At 39.7% G+C, this 24,239-nt stretch overlaps 1 protein-coding gene across 1 annotated transcript; it reads left to right on the top strand.

The window, feature by feature from the left end:
• The first annotated feature begins 396 nt into the window (after positions 1–396).
• nlrc3 (NLR family, CARD domain containing 3) lies at positions 397–23,945 on the top strand. Its single transcript, XM_049563850.1, has 19 exons — positions 397–600; positions 2,244–2,407; positions 9,750–10,013; positions 10,338–12,084; positions 12,780–12,866; positions 13,078–13,161; positions 13,361–13,444; positions 13,554–13,637; positions 13,742–13,825; positions 14,096–14,179; positions 14,351–14,434; positions 17,916–17,999; positions 18,350–18,433; positions 20,094–20,177; positions 20,448–20,531; positions 20,711–20,794; positions 21,943–22,026; positions 22,910–22,993; positions 23,112–23,945. The coding sequence occupies exons 2-19, from the start codon at positions 2,284–2,286 to the stop codon at positions 23,200–23,202; spliced, it is 3,405 nt and encodes a 1,134-aa protein (XP_049419807.1). The 5' UTR covers positions 397–600; positions 2,244–2,283; the 3' UTR covers positions 23,203–23,945.
• The last annotated feature ends 294 nt before the right edge of the window (positions 23,946–24,239 follow it).

The raw sequence follows: 24,239 nt of genomic DNA, 5'->3' as shown, positions 1-24,239 counted from the left end.
ATGTGTTTGAGATTGGTACTTTATGTACACATCAAGGTAGAGATGCGTTGTTGCAAAACTTTCCAACCTGAAACATTGTTTATCACTTGTTAGCAGTACTTACTGATGCACTGCAACCTGAAGCCGTTTGTTCTTTGCTCCGGCAGGCCTCAACACTCAATCGTGTATCTCTCATCTCACTTCTCATTTGTGGAACTGCACATTTAAGTAGCTGTCCAAATAGAAGACACTGAAGCGTGGTGAAAGTTTCAGGCCCTCGTGTGCTACTTCAAAGCCCACGTTTTTTTTTTCTGTCTTTGCACTGTTCGACCTGCTAACCACAACACAGGAAGGCAGATTAGACTGGCAGGAAGGAGCTGCAGCATGTAACTGTGTCTCAGTGACAGCACTGACTGCGATGACTTCGGCTGCTGTGTGTGCTCATGACTCATTTAATTTGCTCTGTAGTCCTCGACTAGGTTTCACTCCTTTTGAAAATTCCTCCAATTTACACTTGACCTACGCCTGCTGTCGTGAGGGTCATGGCATTACTGCGTAAAACATCTGTGTGGGCATCGTTTCACATGCTTTGATACCTACAGACAACTTCAACAAGCCCGGGTGAGTTAACTGAGCTTTGTGTACTACTCATACACCATTTATTGAACCTTAACAGCTACAGAGGGTTTGTAAAACCTAATCTAGCAACAAATGTTTCCTCTCCATCATGGCATTGAGTGTCCAGGCCAGTGAAAATGGAATAAAATAAGACCATCATGAGCCTTTAACTCCCTTTACCATGGGCTAATATGCACCTGACATACTGGCACCTCATAATTGTTTGTTTTAATGAATTTACAACTGATCTGTCTGGCTTTATTTTCTTTGCACAGTATTGCTGGTGAACTTTCATCATGCAAATGACACTGCTACTTGAGCTTTTGCTCATTGCTGACGATTCTTGAGGGTTTTTTTTTTTTTTTTTGCAAACATTTCCGGTACTGAGCACTCTCTAGTGTACCGTTGTCACAACACTCTCTCCCAACACATTTGTACAATGACAGCATGCCATTGAGTGGTTCTGACTATTAAGCTGCACAGCGGAAGCTGGCGTGCTGTCTGGAGTGCATCTGCGTTTTTGAATCGGCTTCCTCTAAGTGAGAAGTGACGTGACCAGCAACAAACCACACAGAAAGGCGTTTGCCATTTCCCGTTATGTCTCAGTGGAAAACCTCAAACACAATTTGAATTTATGTTTGCAACACTTTCAGTGCAGTTTGTGATATGAGATACTAATACCTTTTTTATGTAGTACATTTTGCAATGGTGCAATACAATGTGCTTTGCAAAAGATAAAAGCAGTTACAATAGATCAATAGATAGATTAAATCAAGTAGGATGTGTTTTGCTTTTCTTTAAAAGCTAAAAAGAAGTGCACACAGTCTGTTTCAGAGTTTGGAAGTGTGAACTATACAGCTGACAATGATGCTGACTTCCTGACAGTGAAATGTGACATGTGAGGTCATAAATGTAATTCTAACAAAGGTTGCAAAATGATATGATATGAAAATTAGACTTCTTATCAGATACCAGTGTGTGTGTGCAGATTGTGTTTTACTGACATCCCCTCCACTCTCCTGTTACACCAGTTAAACTTTGTTTTTCTTGCTGGCTCAAACGGTTTGGTGACGTCAGGTAATTCCCAGCATACGTCATGTGAATCCATGTTACTGGCATCCATTGTGCTTTTAGTTTCTCTGTTTTGTAACATCTGTTGTCTCAGTTTCTGATGTAAAGCACTTTGAACCTGTGCTACAAATACCAACAGGCTGTCTGACCCGATGTTACACATCCAAAAAAGCTGCATTACATTTAGCTCAGGAGAAAATAGACTTTTAAAGTGATGTCTAATGTATCGATGGGCTTAACCACAATGCTGAGCGGTATTGCAAATCACTCAGGTTAAGACCATCTGCTGCATCTAGTAAATGAATATAGCTTTAGCACTAATTGGTTGTTGCATCTTGTTGTGATAGTGAAGTATATATGTTGCTTTTCAACAGACATACTTAAACAGTACTGCAGAACTTCCTCACAGTATACATTTACATTTGGATTATTAATTAGACCAAGGAGAAAAGGTCCAGAAGATACTGAGGCCTTGGTTGATTTCTTCACCTCCTGTCAGTATAACCCATCATGCTGAGTTAATGTAGTTGCACATTGAGTAAATAATGCTGTACTTTGTATTGTGTAACAAACAGAAACAGGGACGTCTGGGGAGAGAAATTATCCAACATTCTCATGGAGAGGAAGGCACATTACGATTCTATCCTGGACCGAAGCAAGCGCATCACGTGGCAGGACGACTGCTACGTGGATCTTCAGTCTACGTCGTGCTCTCTCTCTTCACAAGCAGAAACAGAGGGTAAGAGTCATCACGTCTGCTATATGGAAGCTCAATTCCACCAGTGTGATAAAAACAAAAAGATCCTGTAAGGCATCCCAAAAGGAAACAACACAGGCCAGTGCAAACTCAGAAAACAGTCCTCATTGTTTGGAGATACTAATGAATGTGAATGTTAGTGTGAATAGTGCTCGTGAATGCTTTCCATTATTTTGCAATACTAAGTCATTATTCCCCTATTTTAAGCCATTAATTGAGATATTGAGTCATTATTTTGAAACATAATTTTTAAGCTACTGAGTGATTTTGCAATATTAATTCATTATTTTGGGATACTAAGTCAATATTTTCCAATACTAAATCATTATTGTCAGTTGCAAAGTCATTAATTGAAGATACAATGTCACTATCTTGTGAAAGTTTCTCATTATTTTGAGAAAGTTTCTCATTATTTTGTGACACTAAGTTTTTGTTCTTGTGATACTAACTTATTTTGTGATATTAATTCATTATTTTAATATTTAGTCATTATTTTGAGATACTAGATAAGTCCTTATTTTGATAATATTTAGTCATTATTTTTGAGATACTAGATAAGTCCTTATTTTGATAATATTTAGTCATTATTTTGAGATACTAAGTCATTATTTTGTTATATTAAGTCATTATATTGTGAGGCATAGTCATTATTTGGATAATATTAAGTCATTATTCATGTAATATTAAGTCATTATTCTGTAATAATAAGTCATTATTTTTGTGATACTAAATAATTATTTTGTAATATTAAGTCATTATTTTGTAATATTAAGTCTTTATTTTTGCGATACTAAGTCATTATTTTGTAATATTAAGTCATTATTTACAGAAGCGTATTGCATTCACTTGACAAATAAAAAAAATCTGTTTTATTGAGTAATTTTTTTCTGTTTTTCGTGGTAATTTTTTTTACTGATTTTCGTGGTATTTTTTTTCTGTTTTTCATGTTTTTTTTTGTTTGTTTGTTTGTTTGTTTTTCGGGGTAGTTTTTTCTGTTTTTCTGAGTATTTTTTTCTGAGTTAAGAGGGCAATAGAACAACAGATGCTTTCATTCCCTTCTTGAGAGCTCGATATAATGGAAGCAAACATGACCCGCTTGTTTAGTTTAATCCAGTTTTACTTTGTTTTGGGTTTGAGACACTGAGAGATACTCTTGTCTTTAAGTCATATAGATGGTGTTATCATTAGTTTGTCGACTTTACGCAGGCACCTTATGACTTTGCGGTTGTTCATACGAAAAGCCCATTCAGATCTGCTGGACATTGAAGTGTTTCTCCAGAATCAGTTGGACACATAACCCAAAACAAAGTAAGACTGGATTAAACTAAACAAGCGGGTCATGTTTGCTTCTATTATATCGAGCTCTCAAGAAAGGAATGAAAGCATCTGTTGTTCTATTGGAAAGAAAAAAAATACTCAGAAAAAAAAATTACCCCAAAAACAAAACAAAAAACATGAAAAACAGAAACAAAATTACCAATGAAAAACAGGAAAAAAATACTCAGAAAAAAAGAAAAAATTACTCAATAAAACAGATTTTTTTAATTTGTCAAGTGAATGCAATACGCTTCCGTAATAATTCATGTAATATTAAGTCATTATTTTGTATGGATAATATTAAGTAATTATTGATGTAATATTAAGTCATTATTTTTGCGATAGTAAGTCATTATTCATGTAATATTAAGTCATTATTTTGCAATAAAACTCATTAACTATAGATACTAAGTCATTTTGTGACATTAAGTCATTTTTTTGCAATACCAAGTTGTAATTTTTTGTCATACAAAGTCATCATTTTGCGATATCATGTGATTGTTTTAGCATAGTCATTATTTCAAAAAAGTTTCTCATTATGACTTACAGACATCTTTTTTTTTTTTTTTTAAATTTGTCATTATTTTGGCAGAAATGGGCTTCCATACTCATATACTTGTGCACTGTTGGCTTTGGAGTGGTTAGTGTCAGAAACTGCTTTCCGGTGACACACATAAAAGAACATACGCCACACAGCTATAACAGCAGTCGGTCCTAACTCTAGAGGGTTGATGGGAGGAGGATGATGGTAAGGACAGCTAATTGGTCCTGACACTAAGATGAGGACAATCAGCAGTAGTCAATGAGTCTATATATTAGTATCATTAAAGGGAATTTACATTAAGTTAAAACGACATGTGCCTTACTCTCATATACAGCCTGAAAATGATCTCCACTTCTACTTTATTCAAGATCAGTCCACAGTCCTGATTAATACAGAGTTATTTTGACATTATCATCCATGTTGCCTGCATAATATTTATTCAAATTCACATTCTGTGGTTCTTATTATGAATATTAAGCCACAGAGGTGAGATTAGAGCCTTATCTGTAGCGCAACGGGAGCTGTGATTAATTATATCGGATGCAAGGACAACTTCATATCCTTCGTGGTTGAAGTTTGTAAATAAAACCTTCCAAAAGTTATTACAGCCAAGCAAGGGTTTGAGAAGTGCATTATTTTGCTATAAGAGAGAGAGGTTTCAGAACAGTCATTTTATCTCTCTTATTGAAGACAATGACATTATATTTATTGTTAGGAGGAGGAGGATTATTTTGTGGTGATCTATTTTGAGTTTCCCTCAGTAGTACCCTCCCACGAACATGTCCTCCTACATGATAATAGGAAATTTACTGTATACGCTTTGATTTGATTTTAACGCAGTTAGTTTTAGTCTATTTAAGTCTATTTATAGAGGATATAACAGACACCTGCTCAAATAAAAACAGTCATGAATAAGAGAATATAAGTAAATTAATGAAAGCATACATATCTTGATGAAAGCATAATACAAAAACATGATTGCACAAACAACAAAACAAGATACAAGCAAATAGAAACCAGAGTGTGGTTATGGTCAGGCGTGTCATCATTATGATAATTACAAGGTTAAAGAAAAGAGATGGGTCTTAAGAAAACAAAACAATGATTGGTCACCAGATCTGAGGGGTTGGGAGGTGGAAAAGAGGATGAGCAGTTCAGAGATGTAACCAGTCGTTGCTTTTAAAACAAGTAAAAGAATCTTTGCCTCCTAAGATCCGAGCTTTTGTTTGGTATGCATTTTTAATTTCTCCTAGCTATCTGAGTTTAAAAGAATCTAATAAGTATAATAAAACTAAGCACTGTCTAATTAAAATAAGTTGTTTTTGAAAATTAAAAACTGCAAATTATGTCCTCATATGGGGATGATAAAATTGTTTATTTCAATGCCTGAGCATTGTTGTGCAAAAACAAAATTGCAAATAGCGCAACATTTGTCAAATGTTTTGTAACTCTATGGGTTAGGGGTCACTGTTCAAGTCTAAAACTTTTCTAAACTGTTTATTTCAATGCATGAACATGGCTGTGCAGTACAAAAATTGGAAATAATGCAAAGTACCTAAAAGCCTTGTGATTTGTTTGTTTTGTAACTATAAATTTTCACTGCTTCATCCAACTAATCGATACAATTATAAAGTCCCAATGTCCTCAAACAAGACAATAATAAAGTCCTAATCTCCTCAAACGAGTACCTCCCAGTTAACAGGGTCTTAGCTTGTTATTATTGTTATAAAGTAAACAAGTTTCAACCTTAAAAATGAGCAGGTTTTGTACCTTGTCCACTTTTGTGTTGGAACTGGCTGTAGATGGACATGAATGAGATGGCTGCCATCTTGTTTTGACATGGATTAGTGTATTGTGTTTTTGCTACCACTAGATGGTGTAATAAAGTGTCCATGAATGAGGACAACAGGTCTAAGTAAAGCAGAATAATGTATAAGGTGCAGCAAATCTACAATTTAAAGTTCTCATATGAGGATGCAGGGTCGCAAGAGGTTAAAATCAATTCTGTTCTTCAGTGGTAACCAGTAAAGAGAGGCCAGTACAGAGGAGATATGGTCTCTCTTCCCGGTACCAGTGGGGGTTCTTGCTGCTGAATTTTGAACAATCTGCAGGCAAGATAGTTCAGATGGACTGATTCCAACATGAAAAAATAGAAGCATGGACTGCAGTCAAATCTTCAGTGCACAGGAGTGATTTTAATTTTGTAAGTGACTTGAGATGGTCGACGCTATTGCTGAAAATGGAACTAGGCTACTTATCACGAACAGTGACGCACTGCTCACCATGTCCGCTCACCAGCTTTCTGGGGGGAAACCCTGATACTATTCAGGAAGCTTATAGGTGTGGAAATAACTTTGATACTTCTCAAGAATTAGGAACTAGGAAATGTCAATTCACCTGAAATGTTATTTTGAAAACACGCACCAACCCTAACCCTAGCATTTGTTAGTCTGTATGCCAAAGAGAGTGTCTTAATTCACTGAGAGAGGAGCAAGAGTTGTGTTTGCTGAGGAGGATTTTAAGGATATTGATGTCACATTAGACAAAACAAATGTTCCGACAGATGTTCACGTTTAAGGTTTGTGCAGCTTTTTAAAATGAAAGAATCTGTTTTTGATTTCAGTGAGATTAGTGGAGTGGGTAGATGAAGTTTAAATGCTGCCTGTGTGTTTTTGGATGGATTATTGAAGACTCAAATTGCAATGAGTCAGTGTGTATTGTTGGTGAATTTTGAAAAGGCGGAGGTCACATTGTTCTTTAGATAACGCTGTCATCAGTTCTCAAACACTGAGACAGTTGCAGATGATGGTAATTGCTGCAAATAGTCAGAGAAAGCTGGAAGTGATCTTTTTTTAGATCTTTTTTTTGGGGGGGGGGGGGGGGGGTGCAGGAAAATGTTTATCTCTCATTGTTTGGTTTAATATATTTAATTGGCTGTTGTCTTGAATAACGTCATACCTCACTCCTGGCTGAAATGCAGATTAAGGTAGGACAAATGCCATTATATGCAACAACAAAAGTGCTTTTAAACTAGATTATTATCCATTGAACAACTAAATGATTTTATAAAACACAGATTCTAGATTATAGGAGTGTTTGTATGGTTATAAACGTTAACATAGATGAGTGTCTGAGTTCTGTTTGAAGTGATTATGAGCACAGGCAGGATCATGGATTCTTCTATTGATTACAAATAGCAAGTGCTGTGAGAGTTCTGGGATCAGGAGAAAGCATATGGATTAGCTTCTCCACAAGGTGCCTTAATGAGGAATGAATGCTATTGGTCATGTTAATGCTTTGGTATGGTGATTAGAGACTAATTTAACAGGTAAACAAGAGGCTGTGTGAGGCTGTACTGAGCTAAATGCTAATGTCAGAGCGCTAACATGCTCACAATAACAATGCAGACACACTGTTTAACAGGTACTGCATAACATTTACCATGTTCACTGTCTATGTTTAACATGTTAGCATGCTAACATGTGCTAATAAGTATTAAACATACATAAGGCTACAGCTGAAGCTGATGGGAATGTCATTAGTTATGCAGGTATTTGATCATAAACCAAAATATTTGACAAATTATAATTTAAAATCAATGATGATCACCACTATTACAATATAGTACTATTACAATTGGGGGACATTAATCCTTAAACCAAATTCCATGACAATTTAACCAATAGTTGTGGCGACACTTTACTCAAAATTGTGAACTTCATGGTGACGTTGGCGAAAGTTCAGGGATCACTGACTTCAGTAGGATCAATCGATGGTGCTCATCCATCAAGTAGATGTTTAGAAAAGTTAACTTGCTGGTTTCGCTAGAGGAAGGGCCAGATGGAAAGTCAGGGGATTTGTACACATGACACCCCTCTCTGTTGCTCTTCTTGAGGTTTATTCCATTTTGTTTCCTCCATTACAAGGTTTTTGGGGGGACTTTTTCCATATCCAAATCTGTTAAGCCCCTTGTTTGTGATATTTGGTTCTGTAAATAAAATTGACTTAGTCACCATAGTTTTTTAAGATTCCTCCCCTTGGGATCACAAATATCTATACAAACTTTAATTGTAATCCATCCTACAGTTGTTGTGATATTTCAGTCTGAACCAAAATGGTTTATCAACCAGTCAATCAACAGACAGACTGACAGACTGACATTGTCAACCACAGAGTCATGCTGCTTGCGTGGGACGAAAATAGAGGCAGTGGTTGTTTGGGTGTGTTGTGTAATAATTAACATCAAGAGCTTTTTTTTATGAAACAAGCCTTAAAATGAACCTGACCATGCATATGATATTCATTGGAAAGATTAAGAGTGGAAAAGAGAAACAAAAAAAGAGGAACAAAAAAGAGGAACGGACTGTTATCTAGAATCACAAGTATTATGCAACTTGATTACCCAACACAAGGTAAAATTAAAGTTCAAATTTAAAGTTCAAACAGACAACAACTCCTAATTCCCGTGTTGCCAAGTGGTAATTGTTGGTGTCACTGTCACAAAGACAAGCAACCTTTCTGCGTTCCTCAGAGCCTCACAACTAACAACAACACAAGATACATTGTGTTTTGTTTTCCACAGTTAATTCCATTGTTTCATCATCTACTGTTTCTACTACTGGAGATAGTAACTGCAAAGAAATTACACTGATACTCTTTGGTAACTGGGGATAGTTAACCGATGGCTAACAAGGAAAACAAAGGCACAAGCCTCTTCCTGTTTTTGGTCGCACAGTGGTTGACACACTTGAACCATAAATCGAGCCTTCATTTTACCAGGTGATTGTACCCAGTGGCAGACAAAGTTGCATAGTAAAATTAAGGCTTATAGAGACCCAATCTAAATCTTGATGGTATCATTGGTGGTGTCAGTTCCCAATGACTTCATAATACCAAGTTAAAGTGAAAAACATGTCTATTTCCACACAAGAGGGCTCTTTTGCCATTTAAAAAAAGAACTACCATTAAAAAAAACATTAAATCAGTCAAGTCCTAGTCTTTGCACAGCACTTTGCATCGAGCACTTTGATTCTACAGGAAACAGTAACATCACCGCTAAAATGAGAAAACGAATTGTTTTCTCACTGATATATGAACTGCAAAATCCCCTTTGGTTATTTGTCGATATGTGATGGGAAGTAGCATGAAACCTCAAGCTGTGGCAGAATACATTTTTTGTACTTCTTTCTTTTTTTCTTGTTTTCTTTCTTTCTTTTTATACATGTATTTTTTTTAAAAACTATAAATCTATAAATAATCAGCATTTGTTCCTTAATAGTTTGCCATCAGCATATAGTTTTTAGTGTGAAAGAGTGAATTAATTCATGACAAATAGGTACAAATTGTCCAATGTTTTGCTACAGTACATCAAAATAGGCTGTTGTAGCATAAGAAATTGTCTTTGTTAATTATCAATTGATGATCTCATTTATCTAGTTTTCCCGGTGCTGTGTTTTGATTCAGATCTGGGCTGGATCCAAAAGCATCAAGACCAGCTGCAACGCTTCTCCACATCCTCCTTCCTGGAGGGCATGTTAACCCACCTGAGAAAGGTGGATGTTCTGAGTTTAGCTGAGGAGACCAAGGTCAAGGAAGCAGGACGGCTGCAGGACCAGGTTAACATGCTCACAAGTATTGTCAGCGACAAGAACGCTCAAGGGTCTGATGCTCTCCAGGGCTTCATCGAGAGCTCAGACTCTCAGGTGGCCCAGCTCATCGTCAACCATGGTAAGGAGCTTTAAGTTGGATTTTCTGTCTGTATTGGTCATTATTTTAAAGGGGGAAGATCATCCAGTAATAGCAGGGATGGTGGTTTGTTTTCTGAATCTTCCTAACAATGTTAAAGGGTCACTGACCAAAATGTTGAGCCCCAAACTGCTTCTGATAGGCCATTCAGTGTGTTAATGTAGGTGTGTAAATGTAACTCACTATGAAACGTTTTTGCAACACTCTTAGGATAAAAGCACTTTTTAAGTGCTATTCCATTTCTCATTCAAAGCGATTAAAAAGATAACTTTCAACAATATCCTGAGTCACTTTCTTTTTCTGCAGAGTCCATGGTGAAGGAGCACAAAGAGATGCTGCTGCGGCGATATGAGCAGTGCAGAGACAGAGATTCCGTCAGCTGCCCCAAACTGAACATCTCATCAAGAACCTTACTCCTGGTCGATGGACTTTCTGACCTCCAGCAAAAGGAACATGACTTAATGCAGGTGGGGGCGACTCGAGGAGGGAAAAGAAATCATCTAAGACAGCTGGGGCTCTCCAAACTCCTGGAGCCCCTGACCCGGGTCAGTTTACCTCCCAGGGTCTCCCTCACAGTCGGGGTAGCGGGTATCGGCAAGACAACCTGGGTCCGACACTTCATCAGACAGTGGAGCCAAGGCGCCATGTGCACAGACGTGAGCTTCGTCTTGCCTTTCACTTTTGGTGAGCTGAACTCACTTGAGAAACTCTCTGCTGAGAGGCTGGTGAAAATGGCTTTTCCTCATTTAACAGACCCAGGTCTGGTCCTGAGCAGCTCCTGCCGCACACTGCTCATACTTGATGGTTTGGACGAATTCCGCTGCAGTTTAAATTTCTCTGATGCAGCTCCATGCAGCGACCCAAAGAAAGAAGTGCCCATCGATGACCTGATTACTAACATCATCCGGGGGAATCTACTCCCTGACGTAGCGGTGTGGGTGACCTCCAGGCCAGGAGTGGCCTCACTCATCCCTGGAGGATTGGTTGACAGGGTGACTGAGATCCCAGGATTCAGCCCAAAGGACATCCAGCTCTTCCTGAACCACCACTTCTCTGAGAGAGATTTTGGCAGTAAAATATGGGCACACTTGGAGTCCCATAAGATCTTAATGGTGATGTGCTACATACCATGCATTTGCTGGATAGTAGCTGATACCCTGATGTACATCATGCAGAGTGGATCTCAAGAGAGCCTCCCAAGGACTTCCACCGAGCTATACGCTCACTTTTGTTCCATGAAGGCAGAAGTAGGTGAACCAAGAGGCAGGGAGCCTGTAAAAATGGAGCAGCTCCACAGCAGCAACCGTAAACTGCTGGGGAACCTCGGACGACTGGCGTTTTATGGCCTCCTCAAACACAAGTACACCTTCAGCGAGCAGGACCTCAGGGCCTATGGGATAGATCTGCTGTTAACTCAGTGCAGTCTTGGTGCTGGAGTTCTTGTTCGGGAGGAGTCGGTCATACACACAACATACCGGTTCACTCATTTGACTCTGCAGGAGTTTCTTTCAGCCACTTTCTACTATATCTCCTCCAAGCGGGCAATCTTTGACTTATTCTCAGAGAGCACCATGTCTTGGCCCAAGATCGGTTTCCAGAACCACTTCAGAAGTGCCTTTCAGCACTCGCAACAAGCAGAGGACGGCCACTTGGATATGTTTGTGCGCTTCCTGACAGGCCTGCTGTGTCCTCTTGCACAGATTCCACTCGCTGGGCTTCTGGCCTTCGGGAAAGATGACAGCAACCAGAAGGCATGGGCAGCAGGGTTTTTACAAAGCCTCTTGGTCAGCGGAGGTGCAGTGGTGTCCCTGCGTGCAGTCAACCTGGCTTACTGTTTACAGGAGCTGCAACACACAGAGCTGTTGCGGAGTGTAGAGGAAGATTTACAGCTCGGTAGCCTAGGAGGGAAGTTAACACGGGCTCACTGTGTTGTGCTGGGCTACCTGCTGCATGTGTCTCCAGAGTGCAGTGAACAGACCAACCTGACAGGCTCTCTGAACTACACCACAGTGAAATGTTTGCTGCCACAGCTGCTGTACTGCAGCTATCTCAGGTCAGCTCTGCAAAGCAACATCTTCCAGTAAACTAAAAGGCCCAACACACCAAACTGACAACAAAGAACTAGGGGTGACAAAGACCGACTCTTGCGTCGCCTCCATTGCCAGTGTCTCGGCCAAAAAAAAGTTTCGTTTGAACGCACCACAAAGACTACAGCTAACAGTCAGCTAGCACGTATGTTCTGTGTCTGCGTGAGAGGAAATAACTTTCCATAGTAACAGGCAGCAGTAGTCTGTATTTGTTATTAAAAGAGGGAGCCCGGAAGACAGGTGGATTTAAGATGCTAGTTAGCCAGTTAGCACATTTTCAACACAACCTGAGTAGCCACTACATTAATTGTGCAATAGTGAATAATAATACAATTACAAACCGTTTCTGCTGAAGAGCTCAATGGCTATAAAAATAGTATTACCTATTTCGATCTCAAGCCCTCTGAGCTGAGCTGCCAGTCAAATTGATTTCATTCACCAATGGCCTCCAATGGGTCCGACGTTAGTTCAACATGCTGAACATGCCGAAAAACAGCTGGCTAGTGCCAACGGTACAGGACAAACCGCAAAAATTAGGGTGACAGATGCTCGTTCAACGGGCCAGCATTAACCAACAGCCGATAGTCAGCTTGGTGTGTCAGGGCCATAAAACTCAGGAAAAAGATTGGAGGGTGAAACTTGTAACTTATCTTTTCTACAGATTAGAGAATAATCACTTCAAAGATGATGTCATGGAGTTGCTGGGAAGCCTCCTGAGCGCCAAAGACTGCCACATCCAAAAGATAAGGTGAGATCGCACCTACATTTTAGCAAGCATCATATGATGAACATTTTGCAGTGAACTTATGGCATGTGAGCATTTTCACTTGCTCATTTGCTGATTGCTCATATAAATGGCGACTCTTGATTATCATGTGGTTTTAAGATTTGTCTGGTGATTATCATTAATGTTTTGTAGCATATGTACTGTATGTGACCTCTTTTGTCTACCTCATCAGTTTGGCAGAGAACGCCATCAGCAACAAAGGTGCCAAAGCATTGAGTCGAGCCCTCCTGGTGAACCGGACACTAACGTCTCTCAAGTGAGATTTGTTTGTTGTGTTTGACCTATGACTGATTACAACTGAGTCAAGTAAACAGCCTTAACCTTTTGAATCCATACTGTTACACAACAATTCTGTCTCATGTGCTGCAGCTTTAAAAATATTTGTGCTTATTTCCAAGTCCCTGCATAGCTGTGTTTTATCATTATATGTTGATCATCTATCCACCTATTTATAGTCTCCGGAACAACAACATCGGCTCTAAAGGGACAAAGTTCTTGGCAGAAGCTCTGAAAATGAACCAAGTCCTGGTATCTATCAAGTGAGTATAGTTGCAATGGATTTTAGCTTATACACCTATTTTCATCCTGCACAATGTCACTGTGGTGGAACACAGTTGGTGTAATTGCTCAATTTCCACCACTTCTCAGCTTCCAGAACAATGCGATTGAGGAGGAAGGTGCCCAGGCCCTTGCAGAAGTGCTGCACTGCAACCGCAAGCTGGTGTCTCTGAAGTGAGACTTACCTGTGTTTATTATATGTTCTATGTATAGTGTAAGTGTGTGTTCATGCTCAAGATGTTGAGAACATTTCTTCTTTCATGTATGTAATGATTTAGCATACGGAAGAATACGATTGGAGCGGGAGGAGCCAAAAGGATTGCAGAGGCACTGAAGATGAACCGCACCCTCACAAAGCTGATGTAAAGTGATATTTTCATTTAGTGAACTGATCTTGATAAAAGCATACACTTAATTATGCAAACATTTATTACATTTATCCCAGTGGATTAAAGATTACAGGCTACTCTCCTTTTCGGTGTCCTTCACACTCAATAATAGATCAACTTGCCACTTAATTTGTTCATACAAAAGTCTTTATGTTAAGATAACACATACAGTATAATACCCCTTGTTTTACAGAGCGTCAAAGTTAATGATTTTTTTTCTTTTATTTTTGTTCTTGCTTGCAGACTTTGTAGTAACCAGCTCGGGGACAAAGGAACAGTTGCTCTGGCAGAGGCTTTGACAGTCAACCACACGCTGCTCTCGCTCCAGTCAGTACCTTCTGCACAGTAGTGCATTGTCGTTATAATTCATCACCCTCTGTTTAGAAGTCTACTGCTAATGCATTTTAATTGTGGGTTGCTAAAATTTGGTTTGCATGCTGTGCAAATGTGACTTGCAGAGTAATTTACTACAGGTGCGTTTGATGTCTCTTTTGGCAGACTGCAGAGTAACTCAATCAGCAACAGGGGAATGACAGCTTTAACTAAAGCACTCAGGCTGAACCGTGGACTTGTCTCCTTAAAGTGAGTATTAGCTAAGACACCTCTGATCAGTTCAGGAAATGTGCCGTCTCATGTTTTTATGACTTGAGTCAACCTTATAAGACATTTTAGATGGATCTATGATCACAGCCAACTCTTCAATGTGGCAGTTTGACAATTTGGATATATGTAAGTATCTTTCTTACTCAGAGTTAGGAGGCTTTCCCATCAGGCACCTGGGTTCAGATCTGGCTACACATGACCCCAAAGTTAAATTCGTTTCATTATAGGGAGCATTCTGTGCCGTACCTGGACTCAAGTCCACTTTAAAAGGTGGTCCCAAGTATCGTTTATGTGTACTCTGGTACAATACGCATCAAGTGTGAAGACCAACTGTACCAAAACACGCAAGTATACTGCTACTATAACACCACTACAAGGAGTTTTCAATCGGTTATCAAACAGTCTCGGACCCAGATCCGTGGTGCTTCTCAAAGTCAAGGAAAGATCCTTAAATTGCTGAATTTCAAGGGGGCTACGTCATCAAATCCCGCTACAGGACTGTTCCAATGTTAAGTCTCCTTCAAAATCTACCAATAACCGAGTCCTTTCTTCAGAGAATTTTCAAAGACGCATGTGTGTATCCTCAGCAGGCATGAAGTACCCACAGTCTTTGTACACGATTAGCCGGAATTGAAGGCAGGACCTCTTCAATGATGGATGGCTGAGCACTCACTAGCCTGTTCAAATTTGTGTTCACCATATGCTAGGAAAAAGTATTGCCTAGCCTCTGTAGGATCCGACTTGGAAGGACCCATCCTGCCAAGGAGGCATCCTTGACTTTCAGAAGCACCTCTGGCTTTGCTGCCATCATTGACACTCAGTCGAAGCTGCAGCAGTAACTTTGAGAGCTTTGTGCTAGACAGCAGGAGCTCCTTTCTCAACCATGAGCAGAGTTTCAGCTCGCTGCTCTACTGGTCCCTACTAAAGTGTCCATTTGCAGTGCCTTTTCCTTCACTCTGGCACAAAAACAGGTCACGTAGATGACGGCACAAGTGCACCCAGGTACAGAACAACATTACTTATGTAAAAGCTGCGCAGCAGGGGAAAAGAGAGGGGGACCGTCATTTTGGCACTGTATGAATAGATTGTACCTAATGTGAAAACACCCTAAAAGGAAATTATTAATACCACTTTCACATCTTCTCAGTAAACAGAGTCTATGTCTTGATGTCACGTCCAAGCAAGCCACTGTTCCACTAGCTTCTGTAACTCGTGTTTTTTGTTGTGCTTGTGATACACACACTGATATACCAGTGCCAGTAGGCTACCAGTGATGCTTGATTCATCTTACAGTATGAAAAGGGGGTAGGATTAGATCATTTTGCTTCTTCCAACTTCTTCCAAATTTACTCTTGATGTTTTCAGTTCTGCTCACTGTAGCTATTCCTTCAAAATGGTGCCTCAGTAATGTCATGCGAAATCCACACACGTGCCTGACAAACACCAATATGGCTACAGCCAGTAGCATATTAGTTTATCTTCGGAGGTTCTGGTAGGGTGATTTTGTTACTGTTGGACAGAGCCAGAGCCAGGCTAGTTGATTCCTCTTGTTTTCAGTCTTTATGCTACGCTAAGCTAAGCTACCCTGCTTAGCTGCTGGCTGTAGCTTCATATACAGTACAGGCCAAAAGTTTGGACACACCTTCTCATTCAATGCGTTTTCTTTATTTTCATGACTATTTACATTGTAGATTCTCACTGAAGGCATCAAAACTATGAATGAACACATGTGGAGTTATGTACTTAACAAAAAAAGGTGAAATAACTGAAAACATGTTTTATATTCTAGTTTCTTCAAAGTAGCCACCCTTTGCTCTGATTACTGCTTTGCACACTCTTGGCATTCTCTCCATGAGCTTCAAGAGGTAGTCACCTGAAATGGTTTTCCAACAGTCTTGAAGGAGTTCCCAGAGGTGTTTAGCACTTGTTGGCCCCTTTGCCTTCACTCTGCGGTCCAGCTCACCCCAAACCATCTCGATTGGGTTCAGGTCCGGTGACTGTGGAGGCCAGGTCATCTGCCACAGCACTCCATCACTCTCCTTCTTGGTCAAATAGCCCTTACACAGCCTGGAGGTGTGTTTGGGGTCATTGTCCTGTTGAAAAATAAATGATCGTCCAACTAAACGCAAACCGGATGGGATGGCATGTCGCTGCAGGATGCTGTGGTAGCCATGCTGGTTCAGTGTGCCTTCAATTTTGAATAAATCCCCAACAGTGTCACCAGCAAAACACCCCCACACCATCACACCTCCTCCTCCATGCTTCACAGTGGGAACCAGGCATGTGGAATCCATCCGTTCACCTTTTCTGTCTCACAAAGACACGGCGGTTGGAACCAAAGATCTCAAATTTGGACTCATCAGACCAAAGCACAGATTTCCACTGGTCTAATGTCCATTCCTTGTGTTTCTTGGCCCAAACAAATCTCTTCTGCTTGTTGCCTCTCCTTAGCAGTGGTTTCCTAGCAGCTATTTGACCATGAAGGCCTGATTCGCGCAGTCTCCTCTTAACAGTTGTTCTAGAGATGGGTCTGCTGCTAGAACTCTGTGTGGCATTCATCTGGTCTCTGATCTGAGCTGCTGTTAACTTGCGATTTCTGAGGCTGGTGACTCGGATGAACTTATCCTCAGAAGCAGAGGTGACTCTTGGTCTTCCTTTCCTGGGTCGGTCCTCATGTGTGCCAGTTTCGTTGTAGCGCTTGATGGTTTTGCGACTCCACTTGGGGACACATTTAAAGTTTTTGCAATTTTCCGGACTGACTGACCTTCATTTCTTAAAGTAATGATGGCCACTCGTTTTTCTTTAGTTAGCTGATTGGTTCTTGCCATAATATGAATTTTAACAGTTGTCCAATAGGGCTGTCGGCTGTGTATTAACCTGACTTCTGCACAACACAACTGATGGTCCCAACCCCATTGATAAAGCAAGAAATTCCACTAATTAACCCTGATAAGGCACACCTGTGAAGTGGAAACCATTTCGGGTGACTACCTCTTGAAGCTCATCGAGAGAATGCCAAGAGTGTGCAAAGCAGTAATCAGAGCAAAGGGTGGCTATTTTGAAGAAACTAGAATATAAAACATGTTTTCAGTTATTTCACCTTTTTTTGTTAAGTACATAACTCCACATGTGTTCATTCATAGTTTTGATGCCTTCAGTGAGAATCTACAATGTAAATGGTCATGAAAATAAAGAAAACGCATTGAATGAGAAGGTGTGTCCAAACTTTTGGCCTGTACTGCATACCACAAACAATGTGTTAGTCATAACAATCTTTTCATTGTAAAGAATGAGTAGATTGCAAAAATATGTACAATGTGTGAACAAAATGTGATGACAATAAAAAGTATTAAAAAAAAAACAACTTTTCATTTTACTCTTAAAAAAGTGAATAACCGTGTAATTGAATGTGTAATTTCTAATCCAGTTTTCCCCTTTTATGTATTTTTCTGTCTGTCAGTTTGAGGGAGAACTCCATCGGGGTGGAAGGAGCAAAGAACATGGCCCATGCCCTCCATGAGAACAATTCTCTACAGGACCTTGAGTGAGTCACCTTGTTAATAGCAATGTGCAGTGTAATGCCCAGCAGAGGCTTAGAAATATACAACTGTTCACCTCCCCCTATGTCACTTAGCGCTATTGTATGATGGAAAATTTCCTGAGAGACTATAGAATGAACCCCAAGGCCATTTGAACAGGTATGATGATAATCACAGCTTAACTTGAAGGTATTGATTGACTCTGGCTTTTATGATCATTTCTATGAATGTCTTTACCCACTTGTCAGTGTATTTGAGTGAGCATTGTTTAATTCTTTAAACTATATCTACTCTGTGTGTGTGTGTGTGTGTGTGTGTGTGTGTGTGTGTGTGTGTGTGTGTGTGTGTGTTTCAGTCTCACAGCCAACCTGTTGCATGATGAAGGGGTTCAAGCTATAGCTGGCGCAATCAAGTTTAATCAAGGCCTCACCTCTCTGCAGTAAGTGAGGCTTTTAAATACAAATGTCACAACGTGCATAAACATACACCCGAGGCTGCTGGTAGTTCAAGTATCACCTGCTTCACTCCTTTTAAAAATGTTCCTGAGCACCAACAATGATGGTACAACAATAGAATAAATAGGCCACTAGCATCAGAATAACCTTTATTCAAGACTGCAAACACGTTATGCACTCACAACATAAAATTAGATTTTTTCAGAAACATTTGAAAGAAAATACGATAACATAATACACCCCTTATCCATAGTAGGGCCTCCTTGAATTGCACTTGGCTCTGACCTATCAAGACATAGACACAGGACCTCTAGGGGTGTGCCTGATCCTTTGACTCCTGTGGGTTGCGCAGTGGGGTATGAACATGTCCCAGAAATGCTCAACTGGATTGGGATCTGGGGAATTTAAATGCCAGGTCAATGCCTTGAGCTCTTTTTCTTGTTCTTCAGACAATTCCTGAGCAGTTTTTGTGGTGTGACATGGATTATTGTCCTGCTGGGGGAGCTATCAGGGACTGCTGTTGCAATGAGGTGGTGTACTTGGTCTGCAAGCATGTTTTGGTGGGTCAATCGTGTCAGGTGGCATCTACATGAATGCCAGGACCCAAGGTTTCCCAGCAGAACGTTGCATTGCAACAGGATGATCGATATTCCCTTCATCAGTCCGTGGTTTTGATGTTGTGGCTAATTGGTGTTTGTAACATTAGGTGATAGCTTTTTAATTGTAATGCATTAGTCCTTTTAAAGCTAGTGTAATTAATATTTCTATACTGACTATCATTCAAATTAACTTTGGCAGCTGTCTTCAGTAAACAACCTGTAAACCCCACAGTGTGCCTCCTACACAAGCAGCAACGTCCAGGGCTAAAAATGAAGCCAAACACACAAGTGCCAAAAACTGCAGTTCTTTGAACAGCAACTTGAGGCTGCATTGATCCCAGCTCCATGTTAAAATGGCTAACTTTAAAGCTGAAATAAAAATGTTTACAGCCTGGTACAAAACCAGCTTTGGTCTCTACAGATAATTTCAACATTTTGACAACTGTACAGGGACTTGATTTTTATATACCTCACCAGTTCAAATTCTATTAAAGCTTAAAGTTATACTTAACTAAGGGCAGGGCCACCTTGAGTGATAGGCTGTCTGCAAGGCGTCACCACAGTCTATTGTCAGATCCATAGCTCCACCCTCTTATCCACATATGGTCACTTCTGGCTCCAAAAATCCAAGATGGCAATGGCCAAAATTTCAAATCCAGGCCTTCAAAACAGGAGTCCACAAACCAATTGGTGACATCACAGTGGCTATGTTCATTATTTCTGTACAGTCTGTGCTAATGTTGTGCTTAATCTTACATGTAACTTCAAATTAATGTGATTTGCTGCTTAGTATGTAAACAAGCCACTCTTTGCTACCACGTTTCCCTTATCAAATCTATAAGGTGATAATATGTCAGTGTTTTGTTGTTTACAGCTTGTTGTGCTGCCCCCAAGTGGTAAAAAGTAATTCTCAATTACAGGATACAGTACTTTTTTGCTACTGTTTTCTTGCAGCTATCGTTTTTGTTTATGACATTTTAAAAAATGACATATGCAGCATTTCCCTCATAGTTGACCTTATGTGCCTTTCTTTCTCTTTTTACAGTCTCCAGTGGAATTTCATCAAGTCCTCTGCCACTAAAGCTCTGGCCCATGCCCTCCTCTCCAACACCACAATGCAGCTCTTGGAGTAAGACCAATAGTTAAACCTCTGGCACTGTCAGCCTCATTACCCCATCACTGCTACCCACCTCTTTTCCACACACTTGTCTTTTTTTAGAGTAATTACATTTATTTCCCCTCTATTGACATCACAGAGAGAAAATGATTAGCGACAGCATTTCATTGACTGATCGTGGTCTCATCCAGCAGCTAAACAGTTAGGTGGAATTTCAGTCACAGCGTTGTAACATACACTGTTGTCATTGTGTCTATGTTTGTGTCTCTGTCTTTTTTGCAGCCTACAGGAGAATGCTATTGGAAATGAAGGCGTCATTTTTCTTGCTGAAGCCCTGAAAAGCAATGCATCTCTGCGCACATTATGGTTGGCATTACAATTGTGCACAGTGATTGTGGTGTTTAAGTTCAAATGAATGAAATAAGTCAGTTTTTAAACACATACATTTACATAAAAGTTATGATCGACCAAAATCTTTCTAGATGTGCAATAACTTCCTCTATTATTTTCCCATGTGTTCACTATTTTACATGCTGTTTCTGTAGTCTCCAGGGAGTCTCTGTGAGCACAAGTGGCGCCCTTGCAATAGCGGAGGCTCTACTGACCAACCAAACCTTGCAAACATTAGAGTGAGTCCACATTCTTTTCTTGAGTCAAACTGTTCCTTTGTTATTTGGCATTCAGCCACATACTGTGTAACAAAGATGCAATTTAAAATCAGCAGAGCTCCATCTTGCTCATTGGGAGTAGCTATTTCTGTTTCCACTTTGACTGCTAATGAATCTCAGATATAGCACACCATTATTTGGCTTGAATAGGACCAAGCAGGGCTGGTAGACTTATGAGAGGCACTGAGAGCCTTTTTAAAGCTGCTCTCCTTCTGTTTCTTTGCCTGAAAAACATTTACTCTTTCATTTGTCTGCTTCATAGATTCAATAACTTGTGTTTGCTCTCTGCTGTCGATGTTAATTTGTTTGTCTATTTAAGCTTAAAACAATGCCAGCACCCGATTTACCTTGTCTAACCTGGCAGAGCTCCACAAGTGTTTGCTTGAGACAGACATCACTTCAACGAGTATTGGCTTCCCTACTCTGTGAACACTGACACATTTGCTCATTAAATTTGTTTTGTGTATAAATGTGTGTCACAAAATGAGACTTATGCCCTTTTCTGGTTAGTCTGGCTTTAATCTCATTGAGGATCAATTGATGCTCAGTAAATGTTTGATTGACTGTCAATCGATTAACCAGAACCAACCAATGTTTTTAATCCTATACATTCTGTTTTTTTGCTATGATTTTCCTTGCAGTTATGTGTCTACATTTGCTGTGATTTTATACCGATCTAAATTAATATATCACATTCAGCGTCAGATAATGTGACAGTATACATTTTTAGTCAACATAAATTTGTCAATTGTCTGAGATTTGGTTTATACCATGGTAACTATTACTTTATCATCTCTGGGTGTATTAGACCTCTGTTGGCAATGCTGCAAATCAATTTTCAGAACTGTTTTATGGTTATATTTGATTTTTATATGATTTTTGAAACAGTGTGATGAGTCGCTAGGGCCAGGTGGGACCAGGGGTGGATGGTGTGAAGTCGTCTGGGGAGGGATCCCAAGACTGCATTCATGCATTCTTGTATTTACTGTACAACCTCTCGTATGAATCTTTCATTGTTGATGCTGCCAGTGTAACAACACGCTCTGTCACTTATTTGCAACAACTATTGTGTTTTTTACTAAGTGATTGCACGTTTTCCACTGTTTCAGTCTACGTGGGAACGCTGTGGGGATGGAGGGAGCGAAGGCTCTGGCTAATGCACTGAAAAGCAACAGAAGCCTCAAGTCGTTGAAGTAAGTCCTGCTGGAGCTTACTGTGATCCATATGAAGCAAATTGTCAGTATTTGCCCATTTAGACAGCATAAGAAAAGTCACTACCATTGTCACACAGTCTATTTTACCTACCTTACCTTGGAGAACATAGTCTACACCAGTGGATCTTGGGGCTGGGTATCAGTACCCAATATCTTTTGACCAAAATAATCCAGTACTAAGTAGCATCAAAACATTTCCAGTCAAACGATATCAGCATTCAGTCCTTTTTGGTCCCAGATCTAGAAAAAAATACTGTTCATATGGTTTTGCTTGCAGCCAAATATAATGTTTTTTGATTTATTGTGACGTCCTCTACACACAACATGGACAATGACGCATTCAACGTCATTCACCAGATTCAGTCTCTCTCTATTTCAAACTTGGTGCAGACTAATTTGGAACAATGTGTGAGCGCTGCTTGGATTGAGACAGATGGTATTTTGTGGTGGCATGTCATTGCATCTAAATGGGGCTAAAATTAGTGCGTTCACCCACCTTTCCATCAATGCCAGTCAGAACTGGATGTGATAAATACCCATGACTTCCGCAGAGTCATTTAACCCTGGTGTGAATGCCACTTGTAACCTCTCTCATCACAGTAAAAAGCCAGACGTTAGCAGGTCTGAGTGGGTTTTCCGTACAGTGGAATAGGGGCTTTGGTATCACTTTACCAACCCATCACACAAATTAGTGACTGCTAACATAAAAAGGTGAACTCTTCGTCCAGGTAGCTATAAAGTAGCTCATAGGCATTTAAATGTACTGGACTTCCTGCCAAAACCAGCACTGAAAATAAAAGCTCTATATTTGAATCACTGGACATTTGATTAAAGAAATGTATATCTCTCTGTGCATCATCAGTCTCCAGGAGAACTCTCTGGGTATGGATGGAGCCATATTCATTGCAACGGCCTTGAAGGGAAACCACCAGCTGACATACATCAAGTGAGTTTTCTTTTCTATGCCTTCCCCCATACAGTATATTCTTCTACATACAGTTCATATACTACTTCAGGGACAACTATATGCTGTCATACTGCTCATTAAAACACTTGTTCTTCAGCCTGCAGGGAAATGGGATTGGAGAATCAGGAGCAAAGGTCATATCTGACGCCATCAGAGCCAACGCTCCAGGCTGCGTGGTAGATATCTGACGTGTTATCAGATGATGGTGTACATTATGTTGTTAAATTAAACTCTAGCTATATGTTGGTACTGAATATTGCTCTGTAAATGATTCACTGTAACATAGATATTCACATATTTATTATGACATTATTAAAGTAAGAGTTGCCATAATGGATGAAAAAAAGAGGTGGGTGAACTTTAAAGTGGCACAGCATCCATAATTACAGACTGGAGCCACATTTCTCCGATATGTCCTAATGAAGATGTCATTCTGTATATTTGCTCTGTTTGCACAAATAAATATGGTGTGTAGAAATAACATGGTCAGATATCTGTCAGCCTGCTCTGCTAATATCACATTATTAATGATGAAATACTCATTTATAATCTCTGGGTAAATTGCATCTGCTGTTTGATTTATTATATCTGCCTAACACCAGTTTTATGCCAGAAATACTGATATGACTCATTGCTCAAAGAGTTTGCACTTCTTCCATCACTTCTATACAGTGCTGCTGCTACAATCTGTTCAACAACACAACTGACTCAAAATGGATTCTACTCTTTGTGCTTGTGTGTTATAAATACAAACATACATCCCATCATAATGTTGGGTCACACTTGGGAGATTCAAGTAGAATAGGAAGCCAATAAAGAAGATCAGCCAGTCTATCCTTGCCGAATCATATTCACAAATGCCTTTGTGACATTTTTTACTGAGCTCAGGGTTCAAAGATTTAAAGGGCTTACAAAGCAGCTGTTCAAGATGCAACTGGTTTGGTGTGGCAGCAAGCATCAATGGTTATAAAAATGCTAACAGTAAATCACAAAACTTTATTTATGCAGCACTTTTTAAACTAAGGTTATGATGAATGAATGAATGAATGAATATAAGAAAGAAAAAAACAATATCAATAAAACAGATAAGACTGGAAAATAAAATGGTGTGCTCACATAGATAAAAAAAAGCTTTGAGAAGTGATTTATTACATGCCACTGACTGTACAGCCTCAGCAGGGAGTTTCAGAAGCTGAAGGGCTCTGACTGCAAAGACTTTTAGTTT

The sequence above is a fragment of the Epinephelus fuscoguttatus genome, linkage group LG20, assembly GCF_011397635.1.
Source record: "Epinephelus fuscoguttatus linkage group LG20, E.fuscoguttatus.final_Chr_v1".
Classification (NCBI taxonomy): Eukaryota; Metazoa; Chordata; class Actinopteri; order Perciformes; family Serranidae; genus Epinephelus; species Epinephelus fuscoguttatus.
Note: the sequence above shows the minus strand (reverse complement) of the source record. Positions and strands in the feature narration are given on the sequence as shown.